General features: G+C 36.0%; 1 protein-coding gene across 2 annotated transcripts; it reads right to left on the bottom strand.

Annotated features, from left to right (window-relative positions):
• Window positions 1-607: 607 nt before the first annotated feature.
• On the bottom strand, window positions 608-4,280 carry LOC145046137 (defensin-like protein). 2 transcript variants are annotated; one of them, XM_078994441.1, is made up of 5 exons: window positions 4,108-4,279; window positions 2,799-2,852; window positions 1,908-2,011; window positions 1,374-1,412; window positions 608-1,024 (listed from the first exon to the last, which is right to left on the bottom strand). In XM_078994441.1, the coding sequence occupies exons 1-5, from the start codon at window positions 4,181-4,183 to the stop codon at window positions 878-880; spliced, it is 420 nt and encodes a 139-aa protein (XP_078850567.1). In that variant the 5' UTR covers window positions 4,184-4,279; the 3' UTR covers window positions 608-877. The 2 variants fall into 2 exon arrangements, with proteins under 2 accessions (XP_078850567.1, XP_078850573.1); XM_078994447.1 differs by lacking the exon at window positions 1,374-1,412 and having other exon boundaries at window positions 4,108-4,280.
• Window positions 4,281-14,222: the final 9,942 nt, after the last annotated feature.

The raw sequence follows: 14,222 nt of genomic DNA, 5'->3' as shown, positions 1-14,222 counted from the left end.
TTACAGGAGGAGGCATCAAATTCGATTTGTTGATGTTTCTGCATGGTTGACAATTTTTACTTAAGTTTAATTTGTCATAATCGATGCGTTATAAGTCCCTTGTGTCTGATTTGTTTACCAGAATGTGGTTCAATGTTCTCTTAATATTAGTCTTTGGGGACACTTTATTTAAACAGATGGTATCAAATTTAAACATGCGTGAAGATTTATGGTTGCAGAGTAATGATCACTTTTCTTGAGAAGTTCAAGATCAAAACAGCCCTATATAAGTCGAGAGTACCAAATTTTCTGGGTTTTTGGGTTCTAAAACTCGGTTCCACCTATGTATAAGTTGAGGGGGGAAACAATGTACAAGTGAAGTTTTTTATTATTTAATTAAATTTGCTTTTAAAGAAAGAATACAATAGCTTTAAGTACACAAACTTTTAAGAAACTCCAACTAACATAACTAACTTAACCGTTTTGAGCATGTACATGGCACATGAAGATTATTAAAGTGATTTAAAGAACATAAAGCATCGACATCTTTTACACAAATAAAAGAGTCTCAATCCCACCTTTTTAGATTTCGTTACAGATTTAAAAAGTCCAGAGAAACTTAGTATCATAAAATAAACACAATTCAATTATATATAAACAAATCTTCCCACGTCACCAAAGTTTACAAGGCAATGGTATCATAAAAACCTACATAACGTCTTTTTTTTTTAGGGTTTTTTTACCATTTACAGGTAAAAAGATGTCAAAAGTCGTTTATACCCCCGGGTGAGGGGAAAAAACAAAAAACTTAAGTAACCAGTATGTAATCATCTGATTCCTTGGGTTAAATAACTTGAGACAAAATTGACACATTTTACATGTGTCATAAAAACTGTGGTTATGCTGAAGTGCTGGGTACATCTTCAGTGATAGAGCCGGATTTTCGGGGTGGTGGTGGGTTGGTTTTGGCGGCAGGTGGTGGTGGTGGTGGTGGTAATGGCCGGTTTGGATGAACTTCAGTAACTTTTTCAGATGGAATATCAAACTGCAATAAATTGTATTTACGTAGCCATTTCATTCCTCACAAAAGCTAAGAAATTCCAACATAAAACTATGACAAAAGTGCAAAATTGGTCCCTGTGGTTTGCATTTTTTCCGGGTTTTGGTCCAAAAAGTAACAAATAATGGGAAAAAGAAATTAAAAGGGTAAAATAGACTTTTCAATTTTGACAGGGACCAAATCTATAAAGAAACATGGTCAAAAGGATCATTAATTATAAATTTTCACTGTTTGGACCAAAACCCGGAAAAAAAAATGCAAACCACAGGGACCATTTTTGCATTTTTGTCTAAAATTAATCAAAAAAGAAAAGAAAAACAAAAACAAAACTGACCTTATAACCACAGCCCGAGACACAAGCATGAAAGCAATCCTGAAGACAAAGTATTAGAAAATGCAAATTTTCTTTTTTATTTTTTTTTTAATCAGAAAAACTATTTAAATAATAAAAAAAACTGAAAAAGAAAAAAGAAATAAGGGCAAAATAGTCATTATGAAAAAGTTTATAGAAAACTTGACCAAACTCGCAACAAAATGAAAGTCCAAACCTTTTTGGACCAAAGTGGCAATTTTCAGCTAACCACAGGGACCATTTGTGCAGTTTTGTCATTATATAATTGTTTATTTATTTTTTACTTAAACGACTTAAAACAGAAAATCAATAATTGAGGTTTTCCCCATTAAGTCCATATTTTTTACAAATTTGCCCTCATTCCCTAAAACTCATTATTATTAATATGGTAAAATCTTGGGCATATTACTTATCTCCTAAAATCCCAAATTGTTCATATGGGGCTATTTTTTGATGAAATGTGGATGAGGGCATTCACGTCTTTTTACACACACAGAGTTGAAGAAACGAAAAAACCTGTGAGTAAGTAGCAGAACCAGGAGAGCGATCAATGTAAGCACTCCATTGTTGGTCTTTCAAGACTGGATCTTTGTAGCATATCTCATCACACTCACTCAAGCCTAAATATATTTACACTTACACAAAATAAGACCATTGGTGATTTACATTTTAGGTCCCTGAGTTTGGCTGATTTTTTCAGTTTTGATACCAAAAAGTTGTCTCTTGTTCCTTATTGAGGTTCTTGTAACGTTTTTATTCCCTTTTTCAAGTAAAATGACTATTTTTTTTTTCTCCAAATATAGCTGATGTTTGCAATTAGACTAAATTACACGAATGGTCCCTATGGTTTAGGGTAATTTGCATGTTTGGTCCCTAACTGTTTGTTTTTGTTACGCGCTTGGTCCCTATCTTACCTAAAAAGACTATTTTTCCCTTCATTTTTTAATCTATTTAGATATACACACCCCCAACCCCAACCCCACTCACCTTACCTTACCTACCCCGCCAATTTTCCCTATTTAAATAATGTAGTAGTTTTTTTAGGTAATACAGGGACCAAACGCGTAACGAAAATAAACATTAGGGACCAAGCGCGTAACAAAAACAAACAGTAAGGACCAAGGACGTAACAAAAACAAACAGTTAGGGACCAAGCACGCAAATTACCCCAAACCATAGGGACCATTCGTGTAATTTACTCTTGCAATTATGTTCCCAAGAATATTATAGTCAACTTACTTGGAATAGGGACCAAAAAAAAACTCATATAAGGACCAAAACTGCAAGAGAACACTTTTTGGGATGGAAATTTTATAAATCAGCTTAACTCAGGGACGAAAAACGTAATAAACATATTTATTTTAATAAAGAAAACCAATGAAGATTGACAAAAGAAAGAAGCATTACATTCCTCCCATGTATCACCATCAGCATTACACCCTTTCTTACAGAATACCCTCCCTGAAATATTCAGCCACAGGACAGCTCCCAAAGGTTATTATGAATTTATATGTCAAAGGACAATAATCAAATTCAAATATGATATTTTATATGTATTCGGATCAACACATCGATTACGTGTGTTAATACTTAATAATAATAATAGGTCAAAAATGTCCGAAAAGTTGAAAACTATAACAGCAATTAGTGGAAATAGTAATAACAAAAACAGAAAGCATATGCTCAAAAAGTAACAAACAAATAAGCAAATTAGATTCAGTTGGATTTATAGGACATAATGACTATTATGTGTAAATTGTTTTTAGTAAAACAACACTTGTTTTGTAATAACTTGGTCAAACTAATGTTAGTATTAATTTTTTTTTCTTCTCAGAGAAAACCCGTGTCAAGAATTAAGAATCATAAATGTCACCAAAAAATTACAACCTTGTGAATAATAATAATACAATAATAAGAAGGAATTCAAAATGATGTGAACACAGATGGAAACAACAAACGATCATAATGTCGCATCCTACACAGCATCTAATAAAGAAACTTGAAGACAATATCATAAATACATGTAAAGCAGCATTCAGGGAAGATTGTTTTAAAGGAATTTAAGCATATAAATTTCCAATATCATTTCACAAATATTTGACAGAATCAGGAAGTTTCTTTTTGAGGTTCAATATATTCGTTGAAATTAACATTTCTGTGACTCCTTTTTTTTCTCCATTCTACCAGATAATCCATTGAATAACATGATGTTACAAATGCAACACAAAAAATACCAATACTGAAATTGTTAATGCAAGTTGGTGTATGTGTAGAAACATGGAGTTACATACAGAAGTACCATCTTTTTAACAATCTTCATGAAAACAACATAAGTTTGGATATGAATTCCAACAAAAATTTTCAAAATCGAACTTCAGTCAAGATTCTAAGGAAACAAATGCTTAACTGCGTCATAACCTATAACAAGTAACCCATGAAAAAACATCCTTGCAACATCTGCGACAAAATTCCTATCAATTTCGCACAAAAATGAAAATGTAGCTAATTTATGGAAACAAGGGAGCACCGATTTCAATTCATAATCCCCCGATTATATTGGGGAAAACAAACACTGTTACAAAGCAGATATAGCACCGATTAAACTAAATATACAATGTTGCAAACATAAATACACACAGAAACCATCAATTCATGGTGTTAATCCAGAAATGGTAACGCGAATCAAGAAATATACAGGGGAAAACAGAAAACTTACAAGGAATCTGCATCAACGCTGCGTATTTATTGGTGCATTGGTTTCCGCATGGCGGTGTCCATTGTTGAGGAATCATCTTTCTCTCTAGATTCTAGAATTTTGGTCTCCTTGATTTCGAGAGGAAGACGATGGTGGTAAATATGAGGGAGAAATTTTTGGGGGAAAGAGGTGGAAGAACATTGTATGCGGCATGGGTATTTCTGTCATTTCAGTATAAAAGATGACGTCATGTGCACCTTCGGTATCACGACCTGGACCAAACCCTTAGTACAGCGCATTGAACAGTTGTACCATTTGCATAATCGTTTGTACAGTTTGTTACAGGTCAAATAAATAGGTCAACATGGACATCAAATGTACTTCAACAGTTCAACTCGTCCATACTTTCCAAAGTTATTTCTAATTTTAATTTTTATTTCTTCTAAAACCTAGATGGACGTGTAATACACGAGTTTAGAGTAAATTACAGTTTTGATCCATATGGTTTATTCTAATTCGTAGGTTTAGTCCAACCTTTTAAATTTTCATAGGACTCATCCTTGTAGTTTTAAAAAATTACAGTGGCCAGGCATACGACGTTTATTTAAGCCGTCAAGCATCATCATGCGCCCCTCATATGAGGGGCATTTTTATCAATTTGTTTGTGCGTTTTATGTTACTGTCGCCCTCTTAATTACATTAGTATCAATCATTATCCTACTCTAACGTACCTGCTCAAGCATCCCAAGAAACCCCATTATCCTTCCTTCTTCCTCGTCTGTTTGTTAGGGTTACATCATCTGAAGATTGAGAATGGGTCCAACGTTATGGAGTATACGACCTAGAAATTCTCCCACTGATGTCGACAAAATGTACGGTAAGGATTCATATTTCTTCAAATTACCAGTCATGATTGTTTTTTTTCTTTGTTTAGGTTTTAATATGAGGTTATTTTGCCATTATACAGAAGGTTTGCCCCATATTTTCACAATGCGTATTTCACATGGGGGGATGTTCTCAAAATCACCTGGAAGAAGATACGTGCTTGGTAAGGTTAGTTATGTTGACTTTATTGACATCGACGAGTTCTTAGTGCACGAACTCGATGTGATGTTCGAGGAGTTAGGATTATAGTAGACAGGATTATATTTGCTACCATTATTACATTCCTGGGATTGACTTAGATTGTGGACTTCTACCTTTAGGTAATGACCAAGATGTCATCAGGTTGTCAACATATGTATGAAAGTATAAGGAAATTCGAGTTTATTCATAACATGAGTGAAGTAATCTGAATACGTATTTGATGTCTCTTACAAAAGTGGTTATTGAGGAGATTAAGGATAACCCTTCACCAGAATTACATAGAGGAAAGAAAAAGATGAAAGAGAGTGGGTCATGTAGTAAGAAGATTTTGACCTCAATATTACAAATCCAAGCTTATTGGCATTGGTTGTCTATTTAACCAAGAGAAACAAAAAGCCAATACTTCTGACCTATTTGAAAATTCCCCACATGTACAACTATAGAAGAGGACTATAACATTGAGTTTGGAGCGAATGTGGAAGAACATTTAGACAACCAAGATGAACCTGAATTAGTGGAACAAGACGAAGGAATTGGTAACATTGAAAAGGATTTCCTTGATCCAATGTTTGATATTGGGAAAGAATACGAGCCTCACAATTGTAATATAGAAGAGTACTATGACATTGATTTTGGAGCAAATGTGGAAGAACATTTGGACATCCAAGATGATATGGAAGTGAATGATGGTTCTAATTCTGATAAGGATGATGGATCTAGCAGTTATAGTGATTTTCTTATGGATGAAGAAGACCTAGTGGTTGACTAAGAGGTTGACATGTTAGAGTTTCATAGTGTGGTTGATACAAATGTCGAATGGATAGAAAAGAAGAAAAGAAAAAGCCAATGGGTGTAGATCATGAGGAAGAAGAGAAGGAAGTAACTGATGACGACAAATTTGAGTTTTCTGGGTATGAACAGGATAAGAGAGCAAGGTTGTTGAAAGACTTGACTAGGCCAAAATATTTGTAACATCCAAAAATTTTACGCCAAATTTAAACTTTTCAATCATAGATAATACCAAATAGTATTTGTTTACAAAATATTTTCAAATCATTATTCATCAGAGTGTCCCAATAACTAGATCAAAAGGATGAGGAGCAGTACGATCACACCTTCGCCTTGCCATGATCTCCTGAAGTACCTGAAACAATAAACTGAAACTGTAAGCCCAAGGGCTTAGTGAGCTACCCACAACATACCAATACCACACCGATAATACCATATCAATAACAGACAATCAAAAACATGCATACTGGGCCATCGGCCTAACTGGACCGCCCTGCAGGGCCTACAGTCTAACTGAATCTATCCAGAGCCTTTGTGACAACTGTCAATTCAGGTCATTCTCGGACTCATGCATCTTTATAAAAACCATTCATGCACAACATGCCATGACCTAGGAGTATAAATTAGGTCAAAAATCTTGTATAAACTAGGATCCAACTAAGGTCTAGGACTAATATACTTGATACTTACAATTCTAGTAAGTTACTTAGCTACAATAGGAAATGCCAATACTATAATTAGAATAAAGCTTCAAGCTTTGTTATAATTGAAATAGGGTATAAAACTCTAAAAAAATAAATTAAAACATTCTAATTATACTTCAACATGTTGTTGAATATCAAACAATATTCCAAAAACCCTAAAGAGCCAAAAATCCAAATTTATAAATCTTAAAGCTTAAAAACTTTATAAAATTTGGCTATAAACTTCCTAGTATCAAATTTTATTAATCAAATTATGGATTATACCAGTGAAATAGAAATATAAATTACAAGTATTAATCATAATTTATGTGTTGAAAACAAGATTTTTAAATAAATCAAATTGCTTAATAAACATTTTATAAAAATGAATGTTTTTATATAAAATATAGGAGGGAAGTTTATAAAGTTAAAATTTAGGAGAGAGGAGGCCTAAATGCATGCAAGATCCGGCCATCCCCTCTCCCCATCTCCTCCCAAAACTCATGATTAAACTCAAACCCACACTCCACCTCTTCTCTCTTCACTCTTCTCACTTCACTCTCTTCACACACTTCACTCTCTTCTTCCCTCTCTCTAAACTCACGAAAATCCTCTCAATCCTCTGCAAAATTTCCAGATTTTGAAGCCCTTGAAGTGTTCTTACTTCTCTCAAGGTCAAAACCAAGGTAAACAACATCTTCTTCCATAGTTTCATGGTTAAACCTCTTTTTCTTCTTAGTCTTCTCTACTTTTCGGATTCTATGCCTTTCCATGGCTAGAAATCTTTATTCTTCCCTTGTGGTTTGTAGATTCTCACCATAAAACAATGCATGTGTTTGAAATGGTGAAAATCCGGGATCAAACCCATGCAAGGAGTGAAAAAGATGCACATATGATCATGTGACATCAAAATCTAATATTTCATGTTCTTCTCCATTTCTTTTATGTTCATGCATGACCAAAAGAATTTAAACCATTTCTAGTACATCTTGGATGCTCATTCATTCCATGCATGTGTTAGAAATTGAATCTTACCAAAGGCATGCATGATGTTCTTGTTGAAATACCCTAATAATGCATACAAACAAACATGCAATCTGCCAGATTACTTTGTTCGACTTTGAACGGCCATAACTCAGTCATTTATTAACCAAATTATGATATTATTTTTGTATTGGTTAGTTCCACGAGTTAACTTTCAAACCCAACTGATCTCACTGTAAAATATTAAATATCCGATTTTTGGCAGATTTTACAAAAAGGTTGCGCATACAGCTCTTTTTCTATGATCACTATTTTTATCTTGCTTAAACAATGGCCTTAAACCCAACCATAAATCTGAGGAAAAATACCTTAGATACTTAACATATCTAGTGAATTATGGTTGAAATTTCATGGCTTAAAACCTCACTGAATGGAATACACAAATTCATGAACTTCAGCCACATTTACACTTCATGCATTATTGCATGCAACTTTTCTTAAATTGTTTGGAATCATTACCCTAATTTCTCTTCTGAATACATTCTTAACATTTTTACTTTTGAAAGCCCTTGCATGCATGAGATAATCTGGAAATTTTCAAGAGCTTTTGTTATTTCTTTGATTTATTAGAATTATTGCTAAAACCAAGGGCATAAATCATATAAAATACTTCCAGAGGTCAATAAATCCTAAATAAATTCATGGATGATCCTTATGGGTAATAATGACCCCTCAACAAATTTCAGCAATTTTTGTTACTGTTTCATATGATTTCTAATTTTATTTTGTTTAGGGCATGATAAATTACAAAACCACCTTAGAGGATGTGAAAATTGTATCTAACAATTTTCGCATACCTTAACTGTGATGGGTGACTCCAGAAAATAATTTAAAGATTTTTAATCATGTCTAGCTATTTTTCCCAATTTTTGGTAATTATAATGGTCTAAAAATAGGAAAAATAGTTCTGATTATCCAAAATTCATGAAAATTTACCAGGATATCATATTATACAGTAGGAGGTTACATAAAACGTTTTAGGATTTTTCTCTACTGTAAACTATTTTTCTCTTATTTTCTAAAGTTAATTGCATTAAAATACACTTAAATACACATAAATACCCAAAACCAGTTTATACATTATGGAAACCACTTTTGATATTTTTCCCATGTTATTTACACAGTAAATGATGTTACAAAAGTTTATGGTGATTTATTTTAACTGTTTAATATTATTTCTTTAATTTATGACTATTTAAAGGAATAAAACAAGGAAAAATAGAAATACCTACTGAAAAATATCTTTTATATTTTTCCCAGCCTAGTTATGTATAATAACAATTAAATAAAAAGTTTGGGTAATTTTGGAAACTGTTTTCTATTTATTTCAATTTTTATTGGAATAAATGCCCATAAATCATAAAATATAATTAAACAGCTTGAAAATTCATTTTTATATTTTTTCCAGCTTAGTATTGTGCAATAACAGTTAAATAAAAAGTTTGAGAATTTTTATCCCTCGAATGCTATTTTTCGTGAATTTATGTTTTTATAGAGACTTAAAATTTGGAAAATTAACCTTCCAAGGTTGTAATTAATCGCACGACTTGTAAAATTTCAATATTTCAGAAAAAGTGTAATCAATTGATATAAAATCCAATACTAAAACATAAATTGACATTTCCCTATATGTAGAGTTTAGTATATTAGCATTAGATTTCGACATGGAAACTCACTAGTGTGTGTGTTTGATGTCGTAGGATCCCGGTAGTAAGACGTTGGTGCATCCCGAAGTACCGCTTGTGCCTACACGAAACATCGTGAGTATTCACCAATCCCCTATTTTCGATTTTTAAATGTTTTGGGGTGGAAAAGCATGTCCTAAACTATTTATATCCGTTGTATTTATCTAACTCGTATAAACTTGGTTGCTATATTTAGCATACTGTGAGTATTCACCAATCCCCTATTTTCGGTTTTTAAATGTTTTGGGGTGGAAAAGTATGTCCTAAACTATTTATATCCGTTGTATTTATCTAACTCGTATAAACTTAGTTGCTATATTTAGCATACTGTGAGTATTCACCAATCCCCTATTTTCGGTTTTTAAATGTTTTGGGGTGGAAAAGCATGTCCTAAACTATTTATATCCGTTGTATTTATCTAACTCGTATAAACTTGGTTGCTATATTTAGCATACTGTGAGTATTCACCAATCCCCTATTTTCGGTTTTTAAATGTTTTGGGGTGGAAAAGCATGTCCTAAACTATTTATATCCGTTGTATTTATCTAACTCATATAAACTTGGTTGCTATATTTAGCATACTGTGAGTATTCACTAATCCCCTATTTTCGGTTTTTAAATGTTTTGGGGTGGAAAAGCATGTCCTAAACTATTTATATATGTTGTATTTATCTAACTCGTATAAACTTGGTTGCTATATTTAGCATACTGTGAGTATTCACACACTCCCCTATTTTTGGTTTTTATGTTTTGGGGTGGAAAAGCATGTCCAGAAAAACTATTGTTTGCATGATGTATTTAAATTGTTTATTATCAAACTTGATTGCTATTGTATTGCTATGTATCTTTATGTATGTTTATGCAACACGGAACATGAGAACTTATCGTACTAAGGCCCTTCCCTTATCTCTAACCATTAACTCTTTGAGCCAATGGTCATTATGGATAGCGTTATTAGGAATTGACAACTCCTCACTCGCCCGAATCGTTGGAGTGCATGATACCATATTCATCTATGGAACGATAAGCATAGATCTCGATAGGGCTTCAGTCATAGGTTTGGTTGAGACTCATTGTTTGCTCATACACATACAAACTCGTTTCTCGTTATAGCAATAAACTTGTATTCATTAATAGCAATCAACTTGTTTACCATTAAAGCAATGTACTTGTATTTACGAAAAGCCTTGTTGTACGTTCGATTTTATAGACTTGTGAACTCACCAACTATTTTCATAGTTGACGCTCGTTTTACATGCTTTTTCAGGAAATAATTAGTAAGTGGATGTAAAGATTCATCATCATAGAGCATGCTGCATCGTGTTGAAGCTATTATGAAGTTATATTTTGAACAATGTTATTTTGAAAAACTTGTATTTTGTTTCTTTTGAAGCTATGGGTTGCAAACTTTAAATACTGCTATGGTGATGTATCTTTATCTTTTGCAATGAAACCGTTATCGCTGTCATACCTTGCGTTTCCGCTTTAGCGGGGTGTGACAGCCTTTAGCATAACTGGACCGCCACATGGGCCTATAGTCTCCCGGGACCGCTCATAGGGTGTGTTGGCTTTCAGCATAAAGCAGGATTGCCTCAACCCAAACAACAAGCAAATAACCATGTGCACATAACTAGCATGTACTGGCATATATAAACACAGACATATCTATCTCACTGATCATCAATCATAGCAATCTCTCATAACTAGAACATCGACCTAGTAGGTCACTATCACACCAATCCTTGCGGATCATAAGAGCATAACATACTATCTATCTTGATTTTTATATAACTATTCATAACCATAGGTAGCATACCATAACAATAGCAACTAAAGGGCCGGTCTTGGTGCCTTAGACCCTATTGATATAGTGAGGATAACTCACCTTGCAGATGTCGACTCAGTAGATGAACTCCAACACTCGGATCACTGACATACTCCACCACCTATTACCATAATATAATTATACCCATAAGTTCCCAACTTTTCAAGGTATCCCGAAAGCCACTAATTGAACCCTGGTCAAAATCTAGGTCATCAGTCAAGGTCAACAGTCCATGTTAACCTTAACTCGCCGAGTCCCTTGAAGTACTTGCCCACTAGCCGAGTCACGGAGTGACTCATCGAGTTCCTTTGGTTTACAATTGAACTTTAAGGCTACTCGTTGAGTTTCCCTCTTGGAACTCAACGGTTACACTCGCATATATAAATTGGGGAAAACTCATCCGACTCGCCGAGTGGTTCATACCACTCGTCCAGTTCCTTGGCAATCTTCATCAGACTTGTCAAGTTGTTCATCCAACTCGTCGAGTCCAGGTCTATCTTCATATGACTCGCCAAGTCGACCTTGCGACTCGCCAAGCTCCTTCAGTCCATAAGCCATACAGACTCTTTTTAAGCCATGTAGTGGCTCCAAATTACATATCCAAGCTTCTAAGGCATGCATTTCACGTAAAGTTGCAAACTTTACGTGCATGCATGGCTAGAAAGGCTTTAAATGACAAATCCAAGCCTACAATGGGGTTTCATTCTCAAGGAAGGTTTCATACACGGCCAAGTCCATAGATTTCTGACTCTAGAACCCAAGAAAGGTCCAGATCTGAAGTTACAATTTCAGATCTAGCTCATACTCCACATTATCATCTCAAATATGCCATAAAAGCCCTAAATCTCAACCAAATGAGGTCTAGGAGGAAAATGAAGTAAGGGTGGCGACTTGATACCTTCAAATGATGCCAACTGAGGTAGATTTCTAATTCCCGCACCTTCCTTTCTCCTAGTCTCTTGTCCTCCAAGCTCTTCCTTCCCAAAAACTCCTCTCTAAAGCTCAAGACACACAAGGATGAACACCACACAAATTAGGGTTTCTCAATGGACTACAAAAGAGGCTAAAAGGGGCTTATGCTTCTTTAAATAGGGTGCAAAACCCCAGGATTTAGGGTTTCATCTGCCAGCTCCTACTTTTCGAGCCCCTTTATGGACTCGATGAGTAGGCCACTAAATACTCGATCCCACCTTGCTGCTACATGACGAGTAGGGCAACAAACTCGTCGAGTAGGTCTCAAAACCAAATAACTTTTATTTAAACCCATACCTGGGAATCTGGACGTTACAATTCTCCCCCACTTGTACTAGACTTTTCCCTCGAAGTCTGCTAGGAGCAAACAATGTCGGGTATTACTCGCGTATCTCCGCCTTCGGCTCCCATGTCTACTCAGATCCCTTCCGATGTTCCCACTGCACCTTCACCAAAGGTATTTCTTTGTTCCGTAAAATCTTCTTATTCTTCTCCAAGATAACCACAGGCCTCTGTACATAATTCAGGTGCTCATCGACCTGAATATCATCCAATGATATTATCGCCTCTTGGTCCATAACGCACTTTCGCAATTGCGAAACATGGAACGTGCTGTGAATTCGGCTGAGCTCCTTCGGTAGCTCTAGCCTATAAGCCACATTTCCAACCCTGGCAATGATCCTGAATGGCCCAATATAACTGGGACCCAATTTTCCCCTCTTCCTGAAACGGATCACGCCCTTCCAGGGCGAGACCTTCAGAAGTACCATGTTACCAACCTGAAACTCCAAATCTGATCGACGTCTAACAGCGTAACTGTTTTGGCGACTCTGAGCAGTCTGCAGCCGCTGTCTGATCTGATGGATCTTTTCAGTAGTCTGCAAGACTACCTCTGTCCGACCCATCACTCTGTGTCCAATCTCGCCCTAACAAACTGGGGTTCTACATCTTCTACCATACAACAGCTCAAAAGGCGGGGTGCCAATACTGGAATGATAGCTGTTATTGTAGGCAAACTCTACAAGCGGCAGGTGGGAATCCTAACTTCCTATGAAATCAATGACGCACGCCCTCAACATATCTTTGAGGGTCTAAATGGTTCACTCACTCTGTCCATCGGTCTGCGGATGGAACGATGTACTAAAGTGCAACCGCATACCCATTTCCTCATGGAACTTCTGCCAAAAACGGGAAGTAAACCTGACATCCTGATCGAAAACGATGGAGACCGGAACTCCATGGCGAGATACATTCTCGCTGACGTACATGTCGGCCAATTTCTCAGGCGAGGAACTCTCCCGTATGGCCAAGAAATAGGCACTCTTGTTCAACCGATCCACGATGACCTATATGGCATCGAACCCCTTTGATGTCCTCGGCAACTTCGTAATGAAGTCCATCGTGATCTGCTCCCATTTCCAAATGGGAATCTCCAGAGGCTGTAACTTACCATGCGGCCTATGATGCTCAGACATCTCTCAACAAACCAAGCGAATTCTAGCTTCATACCGGGCCACCAGTAACTCAAACTCAGATCGCGGTACATCTTGGTGGCCCCCGGGTGTATAGAAAAGTGAGACTTATGAGCCTCCTCCATCACTGTCAACCGGACCCCTCCGGTCACCGGAACCCAAACCCAACCGTTTCGGGTTAATAACCCGTGGCTATCTTGAACAAACTGGGTGCTCTTGCCCTTAATCCTCTCTAACTTCCAGCTCTATGGTCTCATACCCTCAACCTGAACATCCCTAATCAAGCTCGCAAGAGGGGAATCCACCGCTATCCTCAAACACCTCGTCGGGGTAGAAGATCCAACTGACTTGCGGCGCAAAGCGTCCGCAACCACATTCGCTTTACCAGGATGGTAAAGGATCTCACAATCATAGTCCCTAACAACATCCATCCACCTGCAATGCCTCATGTTCAGATTCGGTTGATCCATAATGTGTCTCAAACTCTTGTGATCCATGTATATAGTACATCGGACCTCGTACAGATAATGCCTCCAAATCTTGAGAGCGAATACCACCGCTCCCAACTCAAGATCGTGCG

The sequence above is a fragment of the Lactuca saligna genome, chromosome 1 (genome assembly GCF_052625555.1).
Source record: "Lactuca saligna cultivar CGN05327 chromosome 1, ASM5262555v1, whole genome shotgun sequence".
Classification (NCBI taxonomy): Eukaryota; Viridiplantae; Streptophyta; class Magnoliopsida; order Asterales; family Asteraceae; genus Lactuca; species Lactuca saligna.
Note: the sequence above shows the minus strand (reverse complement) of the source record. Positions and strands in the feature narration are given on the sequence as shown.

What these genes read in the sequence shown, in the direction of transcription:
- LOC145046137 (XM_078994441.1), bottom strand. Translation starts at nt 4,183, where the DNA reads ATGATTCCTCAACAATGGACACCGCCATGCGGAAACCAATGCACCAAT. An exon ending in TGGTGATACATGGGAGGAAT is followed by an intron (nt 2,012 to 2,798) that starts GTAATGCTTCTT and finishes AAATATATTTAG; the next exon opens with GCTTGAGTGAGTGTGATGAG. An exon ending in TCTCGGGCTGTGGTTATAAG is followed by an intron (nt 1,025 to 1,373) that starts GTCAGTTTTGTT and finishes AATTTATTGCAG; the next exon opens with TTTGATATTCCATCTGAAAA.